General features: G+C 39.7%; 1 protein-coding gene across 1 annotated transcript in view; it reads right to left on the bottom strand.

The window, feature by feature from the left end:
- The window catches only part of wdr95 (WD40 repeat domain 95), a 121,527-nt gene that overhangs the window by 4,457 nt on the left and 93,034 nt on the right, over nt 1–24,036 (bottom strand). The window contains exons 18-27 of the mRNA XM_043692043.1: nt 20,008–20,114; nt 19,843–19,922; nt 18,203–18,257; nt 15,650–15,695; nt 11,363–11,422; nt 7,033–7,195; nt 6,014–6,106; nt 3,895–3,953; nt 1,901–2,042; nt 90–129 (exon numbers count right to left, since the gene is read on the bottom strand). Coding sequence (XP_043547978.1) covers nt 90–129; nt 1,901–2,042; nt 3,895–3,953; nt 6,014–6,106; nt 7,033–7,195; nt 11,363–11,422; nt 15,650–15,695; nt 18,203–18,257; nt 19,843–19,922; nt 20,008–20,114 — 845 coding nt within the window. The remainder of the gene's footprint in view (nt 1–89; nt 130–1,900; nt 2,043–3,894; nt 3,954–6,013; nt 6,107–7,032; nt 7,196–11,362; nt 11,423–15,649; nt 15,696–18,202; nt 18,258–19,842; nt 19,923–20,007; nt 20,115–24,036) is intronic.

Genomic DNA, 24,036 nt, shown 5'->3' with positions numbered 1-24,036 from the left:
CTGGAATGAAAATGAAAAATATTTATCATAAAACAAGAGTGAAATGTAATTGTTTAGAACTTAATGCAATGTTCAGAACATATACATACCAAGTAACAGCACTAATATGGGCTCTCCAGTAGTTAACAACTATAATTAAGATGAAACGAAATACAATGCAATTAGATTGATGTTATTCTGAGCTGTTAATCATTATGCAATTTCATTAAATCATGGAACACGCCTCAATTCATATGAGGTACACCCACAACATTTATCAGCCTTTGTACATTTTTTGAGGCGTGGGGAGGGAAATGGGAGCAATTCCTGAAAATTTACTTCTACTTTGCTATCAAAGCAACCACTATGGTGGTTGTAATATTCCAACATCTATGATTGATAACATACTAGAATCCATTATTAAATAGATAGTAGCAGAATACTAAAAAAACTCAACACAATCAGGCAGAATCAATATAGACGGATGAACGGCTGAAGTTGTTGAGAATGTGTATTACAGGGGTGAGTCCAGTAGACTGGGCATGTACGCTGCAGAGTATTCCTGATGCTTATGCCCAAAATGTCAATTCTCCTGCTCCTTGGATTATGCCTGACCTGTTATGCTTTTCCAGCAACACAGTCTCAACACTGGGCACATACGCTGCAAAGTTTAGAAAAATGAGAGGGATTCTGAGGAGGCGTGACAGAGTAAATATCATGAGGAAGTTTACTTTCATGGAGGAATGCAACCGGGGACACAGTTTAAATATAAGCTATTACCTTATCAGATCGGCTGAGGAGCAATTTCTTCTCTCAGGATTGTTAGTCTTTGCTTTCTCTTCCAGAGAGACCAGTGAAGGCTGGAATTTATTCAAGACTGTATTAGGCAGACTTTTGATCAATGAGGGATTTGAGGACTGTGTGGTCAGACAGGAGCGTGTTGTTCAGGCTTAATCAGATCAGCCATGATCTTATCAACCGGCCAGCAGCTCATTGGGCTGAATGGCCTACTCATGTTTCTATTTCTAGTATTTTACAAAATGCAAATTCTTCCTACTAAAGTTTCATGCAGAGCTAAGTTATCCATGTTAATGCTACAACTGTAATGAGTGCACTACAGACAGATAGTAATACATAATAAATCCTGAATTAAGAAGGTATGATTATTAAAAACAGTATCAGCAAAGTTTAGTAATAATCCACACAAAATAAGGTTGTGATTAAAAAGATGTTTTGTTCTTTATCACTCGCAACCTTGTAGACTTTGGCTGTAATCTTATGAATCCTACCGAGGCAGGCTGAAGGGTAATCACCTGCCAATACATTTCCACCTTGCTGATCTTGTAAGGAGTGAGCGAGCAAGGGAAGCAGATATCCACTGGGTAGTACTAAATAGGCAATTATTAATTATTAAAAGCCCACTTGGGGCCAAACTGGTGTTGCCAGTGAGATCTTACCAGTGGCAATCTGCCCTGCACTTTGCCTCCTTTATTTATCCCCACACCCATTAGCGTGTTATAGCCATCTTGCAGATGTTAGCTTAAGAGTTGTAGCCATTACAAAATCACCATCTTTGAAGGGCATCTCCATCTCGAGACACTTTTCCATTCTCCTCTCTTTATTGGTCTGACCTCTCAGCAATAGAGATCACATGCACCACATCAGCTACATCTATCTGCAAATTTGCCCTTACACTCATCTCTGAGATATCCTGTTCTGTTTCCCTGCAGAATAAATATTACAATGTTACAACCTCAATTGGAAAATATCTGACTATATTTCTAAATAATATCAATATTTAAGTTCATTTCCATGACATGGTTACAACCTGAATTACTACTTTCTTACATTATTTAGTAAGCTCATTTATAATACGGTATATCTATGAATTTACAAAAATAATAATGTTTATATTTCTTACGTTTCGGTGGATCTACTTCTGGTCCATGAATTGCAAAGTCCTTCATACTATACACATAAATATATCCAACATAATCTGCTGCAAAAAGCAAAGAGTCATCAGCTGACACAGCCAGGCTGCTTATCTGAGATTTCACTTTGGACTGGAAAGATAGGAAAGTATATAATCAATTTCAGAATTAAAAATGAAAAAAAATCATGTGGTGGAGCATGCATAAACATTTTGCAATTTGAGTCATATAACAAAGTACAGTGCTATATCATCACTACAATGTAAATGTACTATTGCCTTTCAACTGAAGGAAAGTGAGGTATATGTCAGAATTTCTCCCTTGGCCCAAACCCAATTTTGACTCATCAGCCTTACATAATTTTGCCTGAAAAGTGTACCAACGTGAGTGCAGTGAAAAAAAATTCAAGAAAGCAGGCAGGAGAACTGCAGGGAATGTTAGCGACAGGGACGCTGTGGAAGTTCTGTGACCACGTCTCAAAAGGGCTACTAGTGGTGTAAGGGAGGAGTAGGGAAAGGTTGGATCTGGTCTTGTCCTTAGCCCGCAAGCAAACTTTACAAATGACAAAATCAAACTTGCGTCTGCCTCTTCTGGTTGCTCTACTGCTTCCCTCCTGGTTTTACTGGAGCATTTTAGGGTAAGGCAGCATCTACTATTTCGTCTGATGACATTATGAGGCGATCATTTTCCCATGTGGAGTATGTCCCACTTGATTGGGCAAATGATTCTTCTTTACCTGATCTAATGTCAGTTAAGGATGTGATGAGGTTTATGCAAAATGAGTCAGGGATGCAGTGTGACTCATCAGTAAACCCTCTTACTTGACCACTAGCATTTCCAATGGATGGGAGAAGTATCAATATACATATCTCCTTTCAGGTTTAAACTAACAAAATTATTAAACATCATAAAAACAAGCAAATAGCGGCAAGAACATCACAAATCATCACTACGACTACATCATTACTAATATGGCAAGCCAGGTAACGGAAGTGGTTTTCTAATGATAATGTCACTGGGCTAGTTATCCAGAATCCAGCACATGACCGAATCCCATCAATTTCAAACCATGAAATTTGAAATCAGTTAAAATCAGGAATTTAAAAATAACTCACTTAATGGCAATTAAATTACCACTGTTGATTGTCATGAAAAAACCCACTGAGTTCACTAATATCTTTTAGGGAAGGAAATTTGCCATCCTTACCTGATCTGGCCTACATATGATTCCAGACCCACTGCAATGCGGTTCACTTCTTTCTGGACAGTCAGGATGGGCAATAAATGCTAGCCTAGCCAGTGACACCCTAATTTTGTTAAATGTTATGTTAATTTTCTTACCATATATCTTCCAAAAACAAGATCTCAAACAGGTTAACTTTGGGGTTACAGGCACCCTCAAAAGAAAACATTTAACTAAAATAGTCTAATAAATCCTTGCAAAACTAACAGGAATTAAAATAATCTAAATTGCTGCAGAGACTTATCTGCACAAATTACAGAATTGACTCTTAACAAATGAGAACCAATTAATCATCAAACCATTGTAGCAAGGTAACATGAAGATAATCTATTTGACCGAAGCTGATTACAACTGTATAATTGCTGTAATGAATTAACAAATAAAGTTAAATCCTCAGTAAATTCTTCATTTCAATCACAAAATACACTTTCGGATGGCAAATTCTCATTTCCAACCAATTTCAGAAATAGTGATTCTTGTTTTCAAAATGGAAATAGTTAACAAATTCATTTTGCCCACATCACAGTATTAGTTGTATTTTTGAAATACATGTGGTAGCTTTTTCACAAATTGGAAAGAAATACTTTATCATTGCATGATTTTTCATTGAGATTAGTTTGCCCTTGAGGGAAAATTTTCACAAGAAACATTAGATACTTAAACATTTTGTAATGATGTATGAACCATTTGTTTGTAATCCCTAAGTGATTGAATATTTAGAAACCAAATGTTGTAACTCACTGCAGTAAAAGTACTAAACAGTTGTCCACCATGAAAGAGATTCCAGAATGCAAGCAAACCTACGGGAGGACAAAATAAGCACAATTTAAAAACACAGTAGTGAAGGGTCACAATATTAGTTCTATATACAATGTACATTGCAGTGTGTCATTGAGAATCAAAGAACAGTCCAACATGAGTAATTATTATTGACTTGATTATGAAAACAGTGAATTCCATAATCAGGAATATCCAACAGATAATATGAAAAGGGCTGATTTTCCCAAATACATTCTACAATTTCAGCACGGTACTTCAAAAGTTCACTTCACCACCACTAACATCTCATTGGCTATTCTTTCTGACAGGATTTTTGTGAAATTCCAGGCTGTATGTGAAACATGATATACATTTTCACCTCCCAATCAGTATTTGCCTTTCCAAGAACTCTATGCGTGACCTTTTCCAAACAGGTTTATGCCACAGCCGAGAAATAGTCCTAAGCAAAGTGACAAATAACATCCTCTCTGACTGTGACTAAGCTGCATGTTTCATTCTAATCCTCCTCAATTATTTTGTGGGCATTGATGAGCATGGGCCTCACCATCCTTATCCAATACCCTCCTTCCATTGTCACCTTGGATTTCACTTGCTTTGTTCCATCTTTTTTTTGGTGATCATTGCTATTGCATTTTCAAAATAACTTTCTTTCCTACCTCTGCACTTTTATTTCAAGCATTTCCCAAGAACCTCTTTTTGAATCACTCCACTTCCTCATTTATTGGCTACCGCTTAGCAACATCATCTGCTGACATGAGTTCAGTTTCCATACACATACTCAGTTCGGTTTCTCCACTAACTCTCTACCTAGATGTGTTGTCAGACTATTTACCTGACATCCAATCTCAGATGATCCTATTTCATCCAGCTACACATTGGGAAGACTGAAACATTTATTGCTGACCTTACGACACAGGTAGTGTCTTCACTATCAATTTCATTGTTCTTGCTAGTCATAGAGGCATAGAGATGTACAGCACCAAAATAGACCCTTCAGTCCAACTATTGGTGGCACGGTGGCACAGTGGTTAGCACTGCTGCCTCACAGCGCCAGAGACCTGGGTTCAATTCCCGCCTCAGGCAACTGCCTGTGTAGAGTTTGCACATTCTCCCCGTGTCTGCGGGGGTTTCCTCCAGGTGCTCTGGTTTCCTCCCACAGTCCAACAATGTGCAGGTCAGGTGAATTGGCCATGCTAAATTGCCGTAGTGTTGGGTGAAGGGGTAAATGTAGGGGAATGGGTCTGGGTGGATTGCTCTTCAGAGGGTCGGTGTGGACTTGTTGGGCTGAAGGGCCTGTTTTCACGCTGTAAGTAATCTAATCTAATCATCCATGCCAACCAGAGATCCTAAATTAAACCAGTCTCATTTGTCAGCATGTGGCCCATATCACTCTAAGCCTTTCCTATTCATGTACCCATCCAGATGCCTTTTAAACATTGCTATAGTCCCAGCTTCCACCACTTCCATACAGCTTATTCCATACATGCACCACCCTCTGCATGAAAAGGTTGCCCCTTAGGTTCCATTTAAATCTTTCCCCTCTCACTCTAAACTTACGCCCTCTAGTTCTGGACTCCCCCACCCCAGGGAAAAGATCTTGTCTATTTACCCTATCCATGTCCCTCATGATTTTATAAACTTCTCTAAGGTCACCCCTCACCCTCTGACACTGAAAAGGGTCTAGCCTAATTCGGCCTCTCCCTATAGCTCTTTGTCTGAGTAAGATGTTTTGACATCTAGGAGACCTCTTAGACTCCACACAAAATTTTGACACTATATACACTCCATCAACAGACAATCTCCTACCAGTCACCCTTAATTTGCTCACTTTGACTAAAACTATACCAACTTGACTATTTCAATTTAGATTGTCCGGTGCAATTTCAGTCAGTTAACAAAAAACCTGCATGTCATATATTGAGTTGGAAAAACACAGCATTTTGTTTGACACTTTGACGTAAAAGGTATAAAAATTGAGCATTTTGATTAAATTTTACTTTCCAGATATGTACATGTTTCTAGAAATTTTTGTTACTCTTTCAGAGTTTGACAATAAGAAAAGCAACGATTTCTTGTTTACCTTGGGATCCAGTAGCAACAAGTGAAGCTCCTAAATCAGCCTTCAGCACACGGGTCTTCAAGAATGTGACTTTGTTTACACTCTTATCCACTGCTGTTGTTTTAATAATAAATATTAATGACATCTATAAGCATCATCCACTTAATTCCAAATTCATAATCAAGTCACAAATAATCAGTCATTAAGTACTGTGCTTTCATTCCCATAAAAACAAGCAAACCCACAGTTCAACATTTTGGCAGAGAAAAGGAATTCACCTGACTCCCACCTGGCCGAACACATCATCTCGACTAAGTTAAATAAGTTGGGAAAGAGAGAGAACTATGTCCTCTGATGGGGGAGTTCCAAACATGGGGACTATAAGATTAAATACAGTGTTAAGACATTCATAGCAATGTTAGGAAACACAAAGCGGCCCTCTTCCCCAAACATTCACTGGATGTAAAGGCTGGGTTTTCACAGAGACTCTGCAAACCTTTAAAAATGGAGTGTGGAACCTGTATGCAAAAGTCCTGTTACCATTTTCAACAGTTTCATATTTAGCTGGTAGGGACTGAGACATCATCCCGATGTGTTGAAAACCCATTTTCAGCATGGCCATATGAACTCAGTGTCGAGTTCAAACATGTTGGCTGTTCCAACTGTCTTAATCCACAGAGTGGGAATCAAGACATAAACATTCTCTCAATGACGATGAGACCATAAGCAATTGGAACAGGGGTAGGTCTTTTGGCCCCTCAAGCCTGCTGTGCCATTCAATAGGATCATAATTGCTCCGACTTTCCTCACGTCCATTTTCCAGAATTAAACCTGTAACCCTCAATTCCCCTACTGACCAAGAATCTATCTATCTCAACCTTAAATGTATACAAAGAATCTTCATGAATATTTTCATTTAAATTTGCAAATCACTAAAACAGTCATATAAAAAAATTAACATCAATCATCTTTTCCATGAATTCTAAATAAAACCATCAATTGCATCACCTCGACTAAAATACACTTTCTTTACATTTTACCTTCTCCAGCTCTGCACACTGTTGTTGGGGGGATCTGTAGATGACAATAGATATGTCCTGAGATCATGTTCCACACTATTATTTCCCCATCATAGCTGGAAGTGGCAAGCAGAGTGGGCGGACACTGGGCTATACATAGAATGTCATCCTTGTGTCCTCGTTTCTAGAAACAGGCATATAATAATCACAAATGTGTTGACATTAAAGTATACATTTGATTAAGTTAATGGTCTTTAATTGTAATACCCATTCAAGAGATACATTTCATTAACTTAATGGGATACGGCATACATTGGAAGCCTATGTATTATTTTACTGAGTAGTGGGAGTCAACTTTGTAAGATTTAACATTAAGCAACAATAATTTCAGACTTATCATTTTATTCTAAAGGTAATTTAATGCCAACATGTAGAATTTGACCTTTTTTTTAGCAAGGTGAAGAGTTGGTCTTCCATAACTGGACATGACAAACTTTTTAAAACTCTTCATTTTAGCAGTTATTGAATAGTATTTAATGTTATATAGTATAATAGCAATATCTCACGTTTTTGGGACTTTAAAAATAAATCACGTTCAAATTTCTAGCAGGGCAAAAAACAAGAATTTGGGTGTATCAGAAGGTTCTTGACTCAGTAATTGTGAAGTAATAATAATATAATTCTAAGTCTTGATGGTATGCGATTTGTAGGGGCATTTACAAGTGTTCTCATGCATGTATTTGCGCAATCATTAAGATGCTGGATGTGATGGGATTGCAATGTACTATGGAAACAGTCCTGGCAAATTGCTGCAGTCCACTTCTGTGGAAGGTACACATTGCTCCTACTCTGGAGTATCGGTGCATGCAATATCAATCAAGTTTTGTCCCACATAATGAAGTGTTTTGGAGCCACAGTCAAGGAGAGTATTCCATTTGGTCCCCTGGTGGATATTTCAATTTACAGATTGCAACTGAATATAATTTTGTTGCTGCTGATGGTCCTCAGCACTTCGTGAAAGCCCAGTCGTGAGCTGCTCAATCTGTCATGAATCTATCCAATTAGCAATGATGGAAGATGTCCTCAGAACAGAGTCTGCACAAGGATGGTGCTTTGGTCATTTTTACCAATACTGTCACCGGTAGATGCAACACTAAACTAGGTAGACTGGGGGAGGTCAAGATCAAATAGTTCCTCCCTTGTGTTGATTTTCTTAGTACCTGCCGCAGACCCAGTCGAGCAGATATATCCTTCAAGTCATGGCCAATTTGTTCATTAGCAGTTCTCCTGAGGATCTTTGGTTGATAGATTGAACCCCACCCATCTCCTGGTTTACACTCTGTTGCTTTACTACCTCAGTGTTTTTTTTCCAAATGGTGCTTAACATAGATGAGAGACTGCAGTTGACAGCGATCAACAGGAGGTTTGCTTGGTTCATCTTTGAACTAATACTAGGAAATTTCATGAAGTCCAAAGTTAATGCTAAGCTTCCCAAGGCTATATCCACCTGTTTTTATACTTCTGCACCATTACTGCTGGTGGGTTGATCCTACTGGTGAGACAGGATATACCCAGGATGATGATGGTGGTCACTAGGGCATTGGGTGAGAATGATTATGCCAATCTTTTACTTGACAAGTCCATGGGATTTGTCTCCCAATTTTGGTACAACTCAAAAATGGGAACAATGGGACAATTTGATATAAAATTAGTACAATGTTAGTGAATAAACTTTTGACTGCTTTAGTGGTGCCGAGGACAAAGTTTGGTGGTCTGTCCCGTTTTATTCTTCCCCTAATTTTGAAGCAGTTCGATACAATTAAGTGGGTAGTTGGATCACTTCAGGAGGTAGTTAAAAGAAATCACATCACTGTAGGTCTGGAGTCACATACAGGCAGAACCTAAGGAGATTAGTGAAGCAAATAGACTTTTAATGACAATCCGATGGTGTGTTCACCATTACTGATATGAACGTTTCATCCCAGATTTATATTTTGAATTGAATTTTGAACTCCCTAACTACCATTGTGGAAATTTAATTCACATTTCTGGATTATCAGCCCAGTCCAATGGATGACAATCCAGAAACATGATAATTTTGCTAACATTTCCATCATTGTACAAATTACTGCTGTCATATTTTCTTGATGTCTGGGTTCTTCTGGCTAGTTTGCATTAAGTTGTGTTTTGAATTTTCTTTTAGCTCTATTTATTCCTGTTTAATCCATTAATACATTCAGTATGTATTTTCCTAGCATACATATGGATTAACTACACAGAGGCTGGGTCTTGTCACCAAGTCACCCTTTATTTACTAGTGCACAGTACTCTGGCTATGGCCAGCCAGCTTGGAGTCAGTCCTCAATTGAGGAGATTCTTTGGTCAGCAGAGGCTTTCCTGATTTGTTAAGCTGGGTCAACCAAGAACTTTGTAGTTACCAAGGTCCATCTGAATCCAATCACTACATCTCCCCACCCCACAACCCCCCCAATAAATCTGGGATGTAGGCCAGCTCTTTCACTTGTAGCTCCTCTTAGGACAATTTCGCCCCAGGTCCAGTTCCTCAGACTCAGACTCAGGCAGCGTGTACTGGACCGTGGCCTGTCTCTTTCATCTGAAACATCTCAGGAAATTTTTCTCCATTTCTTCTGGTGGTAACGGTATCAAGGCTGCATCCATCTCAAACTCTGAGGTTTACTCGACACTAGATGGAGGGCATACACCTGCGGTTTTTGCCAAGCCTTCTGGCTGTTCTGAGGGGCCAGGTATGTTTTGCTCCTGCCCCATTTGCGAGGTAACAGCTTTCAGGTGATCCAAGAGTTTGTTCAGGACTATATCATCTACCCGAACTTTGTAAGTTACGGGATCTGACCTCACATCATCCTTGCCTTCTACCTGTAGCGGGCCATTTCCATGGTTCCGGCACCAAACTTCATCCCCTGAATTAAATTATGTCTCTTGCTTAGAGGAGGCATGTGGCCAGCAATGGTGTTCCTGCAGCTGTTTCACCCTCTCCCCCACCAGGTCTAGGAATATCAGGTTTAGCCTGGTGTGGAGTCTTGTCCCCACCAGCAACTCTGCTGGAGCTATCCCTGTTGTTGCATGCAGGGTAGTCCTATAATCAAACAGGAACCAGGATGGCTTGGTATCAAGTTACTGCGGTAGGCTGCTGCTTTAAGCCTGCTTTCAAAGTTTGGACTGCACTTTCCACCAGACCATTGGACAACGGATGCTATGGAGCTGTCCTTTTGTGCTGAATGCCACTGGACTGTAGAAAATATTCAAATTCCTGACTGGTAAATGATGTCCCATTGTCCATGACCAATACTTCTGGGAGATCGTGTATCACAAATGATGTTTGCAGATTCTCAATCATCATCCCTGAGTTTGCTGAATGAACTCTATGCACATCCAACCACTTTGAACGGATGCCTATAATGACCAGGAAGATTGAGCCCATGAAAGCACCAGCACAGTTGACATGCACCCGAGTCCAGGGCTTACCTGGCCATTCCCACAAATATGGGGCCAGGGCTGGTGGCAACTTTTGTCCTGTTGGCACTCTGGGCACTGCCCCACCAATGCAGCTAAGTCAGCATCCAACCCTGGTCACCAGCCATATCTTCTCTCTAGCATCTTCAACTTGGAAACTGCTTGATGAGCCTGGTGGTGTTCGGCCAGTACCTGGTAGTGATTTTCACTTGGAACAATCACCCTTGCTCCCCACAGTAATATGTCATCCTCGACAGTGATCTGGTCTCGCCAGGTCCAAAAAGGTTTCAGTCCTGGTTGTGATGCCCCTTCTGGTTCCCCCATTACCACCAGCTGTTTCAGTTTCACTAGGATGGGATCTTTTTGAGTCTGCAGACAGATATTGTCTGCAGTGAATGGAAGGGTGTTCAGAAAGTTTAAAACCAAAACGGGAGGCACCACCAGTGGAGTATCTGCCAGTGGGAGGAGAGTCAAGGCATTCCTGATTGGTCCAGGTTAACAACCCCAAGCAAGAACCTCGTAGTCAATGGAGGTCCACCTAACGCAATCACTACAATAAAGTTATACAACCTGCAATGCAAGAGAGGGAAAGTGAGGACTGCAGATGTTGGAGATCAGAATCGTAAAGTGTGGCACTGGAAAAGCAGGTCAGGCAGCATCCAAGGAACAGGAGAGTCAACATTTCGGCCATAAGCCCTTCATCAGGAATGCAAGCCTAGAAATGGAGATTGTGCACTTGCTGATGGAGAGAACCATAGTAGGAAAGTTGTGAATGCAAATGTTGGTGAGTACACATTTTTTCTGAACTCTCCGATTCTTAAAGCCAACAGCCACAGGATTAAATAGTAGTTTCTCTTACCAGATCATCCTGCCAATGTGGCTCAGGAGGCTGTGTATGATGGTGGTCACCAAAGGAATCCTAGACCATACAAAGAAAACCAGATTTTCTTATTAAATTTACAACTTTACCATTTTTATACAGTCTTGAATATCCTTAAAAACAAATATATCACAGCTGTTAAATGGCTGTTACTGCGCATCAACAGTCACTGCAAAACATATTTTTGAAAATTGGGAGTTTAGGCTAGTGACCCTCTAATCCAAAAAGTCTAAGGTTCAATTTTTGATCAATATTATGTTGACAGACTTTAGGTAGCCATGCTGGCATTACACAGAATCGATCACATGGAAACGTTGTTCAGCCCAACCCATCCACGTTCTTATTAAAGTTGTGACATAGAGGTGCCATTGTTGGAATGGGGTGGACAAAGTCAGAAGTCATACCACACCAGGTTATAGTCCAATAGGTTTACTTGAAATCACAAGCTTTCAGAGCACAGCCCTTCGTCAGGTGCAGTGTGAGAGAAGACAGCACAGACACAGAGTTTATGGGTAGAGAGATCAAAAGATCATACAACTGGTGTGAGTGGAGTGTCAGATAATAAGTCTCTGCAGGTGACCAGGCATGTTAGATTGTGAGTGAAGTGTCAACAGCTGAATAACCAGCAAAGGGATGGCCTATAATCCGATTAAGAGAGATAATTACAAAAAATTAAAATAAGTGGTACTGGAGACAAACTAAATGACTGGAATAACATGTTAGGTATAAAAACCATGACTGTGTCTGTGTGCTTTTTTGTCTCTCACTGCACCTGAAGAAGGGACTGCACTCCAAAAGCTTGTGATTTCAAGTAAACCTGATGGACTACAACCTGGTGTCTTATGCCATATTAAAGTTCACATGGGCTGTGTTCTATGGTTGTATTATTTGTAAAGAAAGAGGAATTAATTGGCCTGTATATCCAATGAGTCAAATAATCAGGTTGTGATCAACAATGCACCATTGCACTACCCACATGAGGTGCTGTAAAATGTACACTCTATAAAGCTTGAGCATTTGAGTCTAAAAATATGATTATTTTGAATGCTGGGAACCAAAAGATGGTGGCAATCAGCATCAGTACATAAGATGTTAAATTAGATTGAGAAAACTCAACTCAAATTAGTACCAGAGAAAAATAAAAGTTAAGTGAATCAAATGAAAATGAATTGGTCCCTGTCACAGTAATGAATGCATAACTGTAGCCTACAAAATTGGAGTGGTATTTGAGCAGTTTGAACAGCAATGCAGGCTGGCATTCAATAGGTTTCTAAAAGGCATTAGTGAAGTGGAAAGGGTCACTTATACTCTGTTTTTGGGAGGAGAGGACAAAAGCAAAACCCTGTGCAAATTGAGAAAAAAATTTCAGCAACATTTCCAATCAGCCAATTCACTGGATCCACCAATGCATTCCAAAGCCTGAGACATGTGTTATGAAGGTGTCGAGGTGTACTGTGCCTTTAAAAGATTTGAAGGACTTAGCAAGCACACAGAGTGCTGGAGAATGTACAATGTAACATTTGGTCCAGCAGCTAGAAGTACCTGGGTTGCTATGTGACAAAAAACAAATTCAAATGCTGCCAATCAGTTCAAATTATGCCCCAAGATACTAAACTCCAATCAAGTTCAAATTTAGTATTTCGACAATATTGAAACCAATGAAACAACCTGATGCTTTGGGATATAAAACCCAAAAATATTAAACATTTGGGGGAGAACTGCCAAGCCACCAACATATGCAGATGACCCAGAGAATACCTCTCTTAAAAGGTACTTTTGTCTACCAATGACCTGTGAAACAGAAATCCCTAAGAAGAAAAGAAGACAGAAAAAAGATTTGATAGCTAGCTGGTTTTGAAATTTGAATTTTTCTGTAAATCTTATTCCAGGATTTTCTCGGATCAGTATTGTAGAGGGGAAGGTAAAAGATAGGTTTAGATAAATGATTCGTAAATAGTTGTTAGTTAATTATTCTCTGTTAGACTTTAAAAAATTAAAGTTGTTAATTTTTACTTTAAATAGTGACTTTTGGGATAGATCTTTGCCTCTCGAATTTTAACAGATTACAGCACGGGTTAAATCATTTCCATGTTGCAAGTTTAAATTAGCAGTGGGGGGGGGGGGGGGGGTGTTACCCCATATCATAACACATATACCTGGTGAACTTGTCAACAATTTCTTAAGATTTTAAAAGCGCAGCTAGAAAATGTAAATATAGGGAATCAGATGAAAGGCCAACAGATTGGCACACATGGGGCTTTGCAACATGGAAACACAAAAGGAGGAGATTGGAAAGGACAAGTTCACAATATCTTAAGCCATAGACACTGACCGAGCCATGCGTAGACAGAAGTATATGGCGACTATCCAAATGGCTAGCCTTCCTGAGAAAGTCTCAGGCTTTGGAACTGTACACTTTTTACCACTGAAACAGATGGTCTTGATCACAGGGGATTGAGCAATTGTTAGGATTTGCTTCATCATATGCCTGATGAAGGGCTTTTGCCCAAAACGTCAATTCTCCTGCCTGACCTGCTGTGCTTTTATAGCACCACACACTTGACTCTGATCTCTAGCATCTGCAGTCCTCAGTTTCTCCTTTGCTCTATCACAGTCAACCATGAAGAGAAAGAGACACTATTGAGGCTTGAAGCTAATACCTCCACTGAAAACTGTCCTCCAATCTGAAGCAAGGAAGATCTGGTAAATGCATTCAGAGCATTTTGCCTATGGTGTTCAGCGATCTGTAGGTTAGGTGCATTAGTCAAGGGTAAATGTAGAGTAATAGGGTAGGGGAATGGGTCTGGGTGGGTCAGTTTGGACATGTTGGGCCAAATGGCCTGTTTCCACACTGTAGAGATTCTATGATAAAATGTTTATGATTTTGTTGAGATGCTTGGATGTTTTAAAGATTTTTACTGGCACATCACAATCGGCTCAATTTTCAAAAAAACAAAGTGAATTGATTACAACACTGAAGAAGCTGTGAAACCATAAAGCAAGACATCACATTTGAGGCAGATTCAATTTACAATGAACTCAGTTTCATTTCTTGGTGGACAAAGGTAATTCTGTCCTATGCGAGTAGTGAATAAATCTGCTGACCTGCGGCAGTGCAAGGAAGCAGCCAAGACTTGAGAGCAAGGAGCAACTGGAAAATAACAAGAAAGTTGGAAGCACAGAGGAACAGCTGAATGTCACTAAGGCACAGAGGAGAGAATTTATATCACAAGGTGCAGAGAACAGTTACTCCTTGAAATGAGCAGAGAACTAGCCTCGAGATAAGAAATTGAACAAATTGGATGCTGTGGAGCATGCCAACTCATCACTGAGGACAATGAAAGTCAAGTTGACAAGACTGAAGCACAACACGCTATCACCCAAATGTTATGATGAATAATATTTTGAGAAAGCAAAGCAAGCTATAAACAGACTGTAAGATGTTCAATTTAATTGGAAAAGCTGGTTGTTCATATTCTTAGAGATATATACTGTATTTACACAGAAAACGGCAACAGATGTAAAAGTTACTTTGATAAGAGGCATTATTCTTTTTAAATGTAAGAGGGTTGTTACACCAATCACAAAAAAACTTAATATTATGGAAATGGACATTTGAGCTGCCACAGTTACTGTTGCACTGCAGTCGGGCACACAGCAATAATGTATCAGTGCAACAGCCACATGGGGAGCAGCAAGAAACACACTCAAGGATGCTCCAGCATTTTGAGTCCAAAAATTATTATTTCTAACTACTGGGAAACAGAACACATAACATCCCTCCTACTCTAACCTCTCCACTTCTCTCTATTCACTTCCCCACCATGCCTGCATGCAGATGTGATCGATTGAGCTCGGATTTGCAGATTAAGGAGAAGTAAAAATTACAGTCGCGGCTTCTGCTCACTATTCAGCAATCCTTCTTGGAAACGTGTGCAGCTGAATTCAGCATAACAGAGCTTAAACTCTGCTGCATATCCTACAAAGCCTAATACAGTTCCCTATAACATTGTAGCAAGTTACAACAAGAACTGCTGCCCAGGGAGCTGGGATGAGAATGTTATTGCGCTCCAGTGCTCTGGCTGTGATCACTAGGAGACATATCTGTTGTAAAGCCAGCAACAAGAAAGCAATAAATTCTTGCTGTTTTAATTGATTGAACAATGTACATAATCAAACCTAACTGAGCATTTTTTGTAGTGAACAGCATACAAATATTTGGGAAACAAAAACACCTAACACTATATATGTATACGCAATACTCACACAGTATATATTTATTCTTCTGTCCCATCCAACAGCAAGCACATATCTGCAAGGGAGTTCAAGAATTGTGATTGAGAAATGCACTGCACCTTGAAAACTTAATTCCAAAGCAAATTGTTCACTAATTTAAAAAGAATTGTATGGTTTGGTCAATTTAGAAGTTGCTCTTAGTCTGTCTTTCCTTGAAAAAACATTGGTTATGCCATTTAAAATACAATGCACAATTTGAAGACCCCCGTTAAAGAAATAAAATAAAATCATAGAGAACATATGGAATCATAGAAACGTTCAGCACCAGGGGAAGCCATTCTGCTTTTCATGCCTGTGCCTCTTTATAAAAGAATGCATCTGGACCCATATCTCCAATTCCTCATCCTTAAGTATTTGTTCAACTTCTTTTACAATTATTTATGTAATCAGCTTCAAACATCTTCTTAGATAGAGCTTGACAATTCTCCAAGTAAAAGAAGTTCTCATCTTCCTTATTGACATTTTGCCAATTATCTTGAATCTATAGATTTTAGTTAGTCATCTAGTTACCAAAGTGAATAGTTTTTATTTATATCTTAATCAGATCCTAGCCTGGAATGCTGTATTGGATCACCTTTTAACATTCTCTGTTCCAAAGTGAAGATGGTAAATTCTCAGTGTTCATTTACATTTTTCAGAATGGTACCATTTATAATATACTAGGAGGATTAATATGGAAAGGCAAAGTGCATCAGTTCACAGTTCTCTCATTGAATTCAGTCTACCATATATCTGCCCATTTCACCATTCAATCTATGTTATCCTGTAGCCTATAACTCTCCTCATCACTATCTACTACTTCACCACATACATTTTCTGCAAACGTTATAATGCTGCTCCCTACTCCAGAATATAGGTTGTTTATAACTTTTACAATGTAGAGCAGTTTTTGGGGTGGAGGAGGAGGACCTACGTCCCAGTATACTTTCACAAGCATCTTCCATAACCTCCTGTTCCCAATATCCTAGATTCAATTTTTCACATCCACTGTGGGAATCAGGAGGTGAGACCAATCCTGCTGTCATAATCCTGGGATTTTCCATCAGCCGTGGCCTTAATTGATGCTGAGAGGCAGGCTAAGGCAAGTTTAAATGTGAGATGATTCCCAAACAGCCTGATTAAAAAGTCCATCTGCAATCCAAAACAAAACGCCTGGTTCTTCCAATGGAATCATCAGCAAAGGATGAATGTAAACATTCTAATCAATTTAAGCCAATCCCCTTCTCCAATCTACTCATTATCCACTTTATGAACAGATTTCACAAGCCTTATTGTAACAGCTGAAAACCACTGAAAAGCCTATAACTCTCCTCAACAAACTGACTCTTCAACCCAGCTGTATGAGGAGAGCCGAGCATTTGTAAAATAATTAGGCAGCTAGATGACAGAAAAAGAGCCCACAGGTCTACCCAGGTAAAAACCTCAGAACTACTATTTCACAGGTGTCTTGATTAAATACATAAAAGCAATGGGAAACGCTTAGACAATGAGACATTGTTATCATACTGGGCTACATTTTCAATATTGTAAAGGCACTCTACTATTTTATCCATTTCAATATCTCTTTTAATTCACCTAAGGCTTTCCACATTTAAATGTTGACTTTTAAGTGACATCTTGCCAGTGGCAGAAATAACAATCTGACAAACATACTGTCTAAGAGGTAGTTACTTTACTCAATCAGTCACAATTCACTTAATGAACACAGCTCATGTTACGGCACTTCATAATCAAAGGAGACAAAAGTATTTTATTTACCTTTCAAACTTTTGTTGCCTCTAATGTCTGATTTAGGCCTTCATGAAGCTAGTGTGAAACCCAAGTAATTGCTAAAATCTCTCTGCCTCTGAACATTAAAACTCTTACCAGATACAAGCCCTCAACACCATTAAGTGCTTCTTTAACAAGAACAGGCCTGTTCAGGGCCTTTTCCCCTCCTTGACTCTTGTGAAAATGGCTGAAGGTGGAATCAAAGGCAATAATTCCAACTAGGTGCCAATTTTTTCCAACCTTGCCTTTGGTTCATCCCGTTTATGACTATGAATCATCAGTTTCAGGAACTACCTCTGGTAATTAAAAAGATAGAAGCAAAATGGAAAATATGGTGGTCTGTCCTAAGATTAAGTGACTTCCTTCCTTCTGATGCAGCTACTTCCTCTGATATTGCTGTTCTTTCTAGATGCACTTCACTTGAGGAACATAGAGTCTTTAAACACCTACAGCATTTGAAATACAAAAACAGCACTCAGCTTCCTCCCTGCTGCAATAAATCTCCTGAGTAATTTGTAACAGTCAGTCAAAGAGTGCATTAACAGCAGCATTGCACTGGAAGCAAACGTTCTACGTTTCTGCAGAACGCAAGTTATTCCATCCCAGTATATAACTGGACTAAAATGGTCTCTGAGTCTTCTCTTCAGTGAAGGTTTAAAATCAAACAGAAGGGTATCAACAGGAACATTTGCAGCTAAACGTCATACATCAAAGATGGTTTGGAGGATATTTTGTCAAATACTTCTTACTCACTTATTTTTGTGCATCTCCACATAGATGCAGTCACAGATTTCATCACATCTGTTCTCTGTAAGGACAATTTTGAGGTTGTTACACTTTGTTCAAAATGAACATTTTTTCTAATATTTAAACATCTGCAATGATTTTACGCAAATGATTGGTGAACCTCTGGTGATATTGTTGCTCTCTGTAAGTGTAATTTTGTGATGTGTGACTATCAGGTTGCTTCCAGTTGTTATTACAAATCAGATTACCTAATCATTGAAACGTTACTTCTGGCTTTATTCTGGCATATATTTTGTAACCATGTGCCATACCACTGCAGAGGAAGGGAGTTCTAGTTTCCTTTTCCCAAATGATTTCTATCTTGACCATGCATCTAAGCAAACAGTTGTACAATTAATGTAAGTGTCTGTGTGTAGTAAGTGTATAAACGTGGACATGTCATTCAAGGTCACAAGATTGTCTAGTAGTTAATGAGTGAGTTTCAGGTCACTTGACTTGATCACATCCCCTGCCTCAACTTCTTCCACGACTGTTGCTGAAGTTCAGGGCCCTTTTCAGCTTAATCAGCTATTTGCTCCAACTGTTTTAGGCAGAACTGAATTAGTCTTAGAAAGGAGCAGGTGCTATTGATGCGGGATGAAAATAAAACATAACTTGTGGGCGGCACGGTGGCACAGTGCTGCCTCACAGCGCCAGAGACCCGGGTTCAATTCCCGCCTCAGGCGACCGACTGTGTGGAGTTTGCACGTTCTCCCCGTGTCTGCGTGGGTTTCCTCCGGGTGCTCCGGTTTCCTCCCACAGTCCAAAGATGTGCAGGTCAGGTGAATTGGCCATGCTAAATTGCCCGTAGTGTTAGGTAAGGGGTACATGTAAGGGTATGGGTGGGTTGCGCTTCAGCGGGGCGGTGTGGACTTGTTGGGCCGAAGGGCCTGTTTCCACACTGTAAGTAATCTAATCTAATCTAATCTAAAATTTAGAGAAAAGAGCAAAGACAACTCAATAATGAAACGTTACAAGAGGTAAAGTCTAGCTGTGAGTTAGAAAGGGATTAAATCCAAATTATCAAGGAGAAAATTCTTTAAAAGGAGATGAAACTTCAGTGGGTGATGAATCTTGGCTCTCAATGATCCACAGCTAATAGTTTGGAAAACACGCAGTTAATTGTAGGTGAGCTTATATTTTTCAACTACTTTTTTGTTGTGTACATAACCTATTCTGTTACTTGCTGTTTTTCTTTTATTACTGAACTGAGATATCTGAAGTGAATTTCTACCTGTGGAGAAATTTGGTGTCAAATAATCAACTATTGTAAGTTAAAAGAAATTTAAAGTAATCTGCTTATTATTATGGTAAAACGTGTTCCATCCTAAGCCACAAATCCTTGGACAGCATTCTGATAGCAGTTATTTGAAGGTCAATTGAATTACATGTTCTCAGGTCTTGATCCTATTTATTGTGATGAACCAGCGCATCTGTTGTCACACTGGAATGATTCCAGTGGAGGGTTGTCTGAAGATTGCATCTCCATATTTTAGCAGTGTAGAACAGTTCACGCATCATCCTATGTTATCTTCATCTTTAAAAGTATCTACAATTTCTTGAATCTAAATCCTGAAGAGCTTTCAACCTTTTTTGACATAATTTACCTTTCTTTAATATTCTTAAACAGTGGCCATTATTATGATTCCAGATCTTCAAGCATCCATCTCTTCCTCCTGTAATAAGTCTACATCATAAAAAAAATTGTGAGTTTCTATATCGCTAGGCCAGTCAACAAGGAATTGATACATAAAAAAGTAGCAAATCCCTACCTCCTTCCACTGTCATCAAATGTCATGCAGCAAATAGCAGAATCACCATGCGCTCCACTAAATTCAAATATAAGCTTTCCTGTATCAAGGTCCCAGACTTTGATCACCTCGATGAAAACAGAAGTGATTCAATGTTTCACTTTGTTTCTCTTAGCTTTAATTGATTTCTCCAAAATATAAATTCACATTTAGCTTTTTAAATTTATTTTATAGTTTGAGTGAACTAACAGACCTTGCGTGGCATTGCTTATAATGTTACCTCTAACTTCACTTTGCTGGACATAGCCACAGCCACCCTTCTGTGCACCTGACAGGAATGTTGAATATGTGAAATCTGTTTATTATACATTTCGAATTGCTCCATGGTCAAACACCCACATAACTACAAGGATCATAGAATAAAATCAACATTGCATCATGTAGGGAACAACACTAGAGTCACAGATTTACAATGGCTGAATTAGCACTGCTGCTTCACAGCACCAGGGGCCCGGGTTCGATTCCACCCTTGGGTTACTGTGTGGAGTCAGTATATTCTCCCCATGTCTGTGCGGGTTTCCTCCTACAGTCTAAAGATGTGCAGGTTAGGTGGATTGGTCGTGCTAAATTGCCCATAGTGCGCAGATTAGGTAAAAAGCCATGAGAAATGCAGGGTTACAGTGATGGGGTGGGTCTGGGTGAGATGCTCTTCAGACGTCGGTGTGGATTCAATGAGCTGAATGGTCTGCTTCCACCCTGTAAGGATTCTAGATTTATAATATAAAATATTCATTTGGCCATTATATCCCTTATCATTTATGAATTAGAGAATGTAAAATAGGGTGTGACATTTGCAAATCTCCAGTCCTTTGATACCATCTTTATTCCTTTGTAGCATCCTTAAACACAGGTGAAGTGCCGGAGGACTGGAGGGTTGCTCATGTTTGACCCCTGTACAAGAAGAGTAGTAGGGATATTCCAGGTAACTACCAACCAGTGATCCTGACGTCAGTAGTAGGAAAGTTGCTGGAAAAGGTACTGAGGGATAAAATCTATTTATATTTGAAAAACAATGGGCTTATCAGTGATAGGCAACATGGTTTCGTGCGGGGTAGTTTGTGCCTTACCAACTTAATAGAGTTCTTTGAGGAAGTGACCAAGTTGATAGATGAAGGAAGGGCTGTAGATGTCATATACTTAGACTTTAGTAAGGCATTTAATAAAGTTCCCCATGGTAAACGAATGGAGAAAGTGAAGTCACATGATGAGCAGAGTGTTCTAGCCAAGTGGATAAAGAACTGGTTGAGCAACAGGAGACAGAGAGTAGTAATTGATCAGTGCTGGGGCTACTGTTGTTTGTAATATGCATCAATGATTTGGAAGAGGGCATTGTTGATCTGATCAGTAAGTTTGCAGATGATACGAAGATTGATGGAGCAGCAGAAAGCATTAGGGGACTGTCAAAGAATATAGATAGACTGGAGAGTTGTGTAGAGAAGTAGCAGATAGAGTTCAATCCAGGAAAATGTGAGGTGATGCATATTGGGAAGTGTAATTCTAGAGCGAACTATACTGTGAATGGAAAAGCCTTGGGAAAAGTTGATGAGCGGAGAGATCTGGGAGTTCAGGTCCATTGTGCCCTGAAGGTTGCTGCACAGGTGGTTAGAATGTTCAAAAAGGCATATGGTATGCTTGCCTTCATTGGATGGGGTATTGAGTATAACAGCTGGCAGATCATGTTAAAATTGTACAAGACTTTGGTTTGGCCACATTTAGAATACTGTGTACTGTTCTGGTCGCCACATAACCAAAGGGGTGTGGACGCTTTGGAGAAGGTTTATGAGGATGGTGCCTGGTATGGAAAGTGCTAGCTATGAAGAGAGGTTGAGTAGATTAGGATTGTTTTCATTAGAAAAAAGGAGATTGAGGGGGGACCTGATTGAGGTCTACAAAATTATAAAGGGTATAGACAGGTTAGATAGAGATAAGCTTTTTCCCAGGGTAAGGGATTCATAAATGAGAGTTCACGCATTCCAGGTGAGAGGAGAAAAGTTTAAGGGGGATATACACAGCAAGTACTTTACACAGAGGGTGATGTGTGTCTGGAACACGTTTCCAGCAGATGTAATAGAGGTAGTCACGATAGATTCATTTAAGGTGCATCTAGTCAGATGCATGAGTAGGTGGGGAGCACAGGGATACAGATGCTTAGGAATTAGGCGACATGTTTAGACCAGAGGTCTAGAACCTTTTCATGTTGGAAGGCTGCATTATGTTAGTTGCAATCTCATAAGGCCACATCCAAGAAACTTCAATTATATATTCTTCAAAATTCACATTTGTTTTAATTGTGGCGGTCAGTCTGTGAAGATTATTTCGTTGAATTTTCTTTTACTCTCTGGTATTTTAAATACATTCATTTTAAGATTAAAATAAAAATAATAAAGGATGAAAAAAACATATTAATAAAAAATAAAAGATTTGTTCTGGAAAATTTGGATTCATTCAAAAGGCCACAAGTTCCCCACCCCTGATTTAGAGAGTGGATTTGGATCGGCTCAGGCTTGGAGGGCCGAAGGACCTGTTCTTGGGTTGTAGATTTTCTTTGTTCTTTGTTCCTGAAGATTATTCAAAGACCATAGCAATTTCTCCATAATTTCTGTTTACACTTCTCTTAGGAATCTAGAATGTGTCTCATCCAGTTTCAGTAACTTATCAACTTGAAATACCATATTTCTGTACCTTCACTTTATCACTTTTTAGCCAATTTATTATCTCAACTGTTTACTCTTTCATCATGCAATATCTTTTGAAGTTGGGTCATTATGTATTTTTAAGGCTGTGTCAGACATATTTTTTAAACAATAAAGGAGTCAAGGGTTATGGAGAGAAGTGGAGTTGAAGATTATTGAATGCTGGAACAGACTGTGGGCTGAATTGCCTCTTTCTGCTCCAATGTTCATGTATAGGTCTCCTTGCTGTTCCCCAATTGCTCCCATTCCTCTCTCATCATGCTTGTACTATTTACATGGCTATAGAAGACTTTGAATTTGCATTATGTTATAATCAGAGATTAGATTAGATTAAATTACCTACAGTGTGGAAACAGGCCCTTCGGCCCAACAAGTCCACACCGACCCTCCAAAGAGCAACTCATCCAGACCCATTCCCCTACATTTACCCCTTCACTTAACACTACGGGCAATTTAGCATGGCCAATTCACCTGACCTGTACATCTTTGGACTGTGGGAGGAAACCAGAGCACCCGGAGGAAACCCACGCAGACACAGGGAGAATGTGCAAACTCCACGCAAACAGTTGCTTGAGGCGGGAATTGAACCCGGGTCCCTGGTGCTGTGAGGCAGCAGTGCTAACCACTGAGCCACTGTGCTGCTAGAATCATAGGATCTCTACATTGCAGAAGCAGGCCATTCAGCCCATCCAGTCCATACTGCCTCTCCAAACCATGTCCCACCCTATCCCTGTAACCCTGTATTTCGCAAAGCCACCTAGCCTGCACATCTCTGGACACTATGGGCAATTTAGCATGGCCAATACACCTAATCTGCACATTTTTGGACTATGGGAGGTAAATGGAGAACCTGGAGGAAATCCACACCGACATGGGGAGAACATGCAAACTCCACACAGACAGTCACCTGAGGTTGGAATTGAACCCAGGTCCCTAGCACTGTGAGGCAGTAATGCTAACCACTGAGCCATCCTAAAAATTTATCAATTTCATTTGCAATTTCCAATCCACTCACACCTTCACCTAGAATCCCTACAGAGTGGAAGGAGACAATTTGGCCTATTGAGTCCACACCAACCATGAAGAGCATTCCATCCAGACCCACTCCATTCCTGTAACCCTACATTTCTCATGGCTAACTCACCTAGCCTGCGCATCCCTGAATACTATGGGCAATTTAGCATGACCAATCCACCTAATGTGCATATCTTCGTACAGTGGGAGGAAACTGGAACAGACAGGGGGAGAATGTGCAGGCTCAACACACACACACACAGTCACCCAAAGGTGGAATCGA

The sequence above is a fragment of the Chiloscyllium plagiosum genome, chromosome 6 (genome assembly GCF_004010195.1).
Source record: "Chiloscyllium plagiosum isolate BGI_BamShark_2017 chromosome 6, ASM401019v2, whole genome shotgun sequence".
Classification (NCBI taxonomy): Eukaryota; Metazoa; Chordata; class Chondrichthyes; order Orectolobiformes; family Hemiscylliidae; genus Chiloscyllium; species Chiloscyllium plagiosum.
The sequence above is the reverse complement of the archived record's forward strand: the minus strand, read 5'-3'. Positions and strand labels throughout refer to the sequence as shown.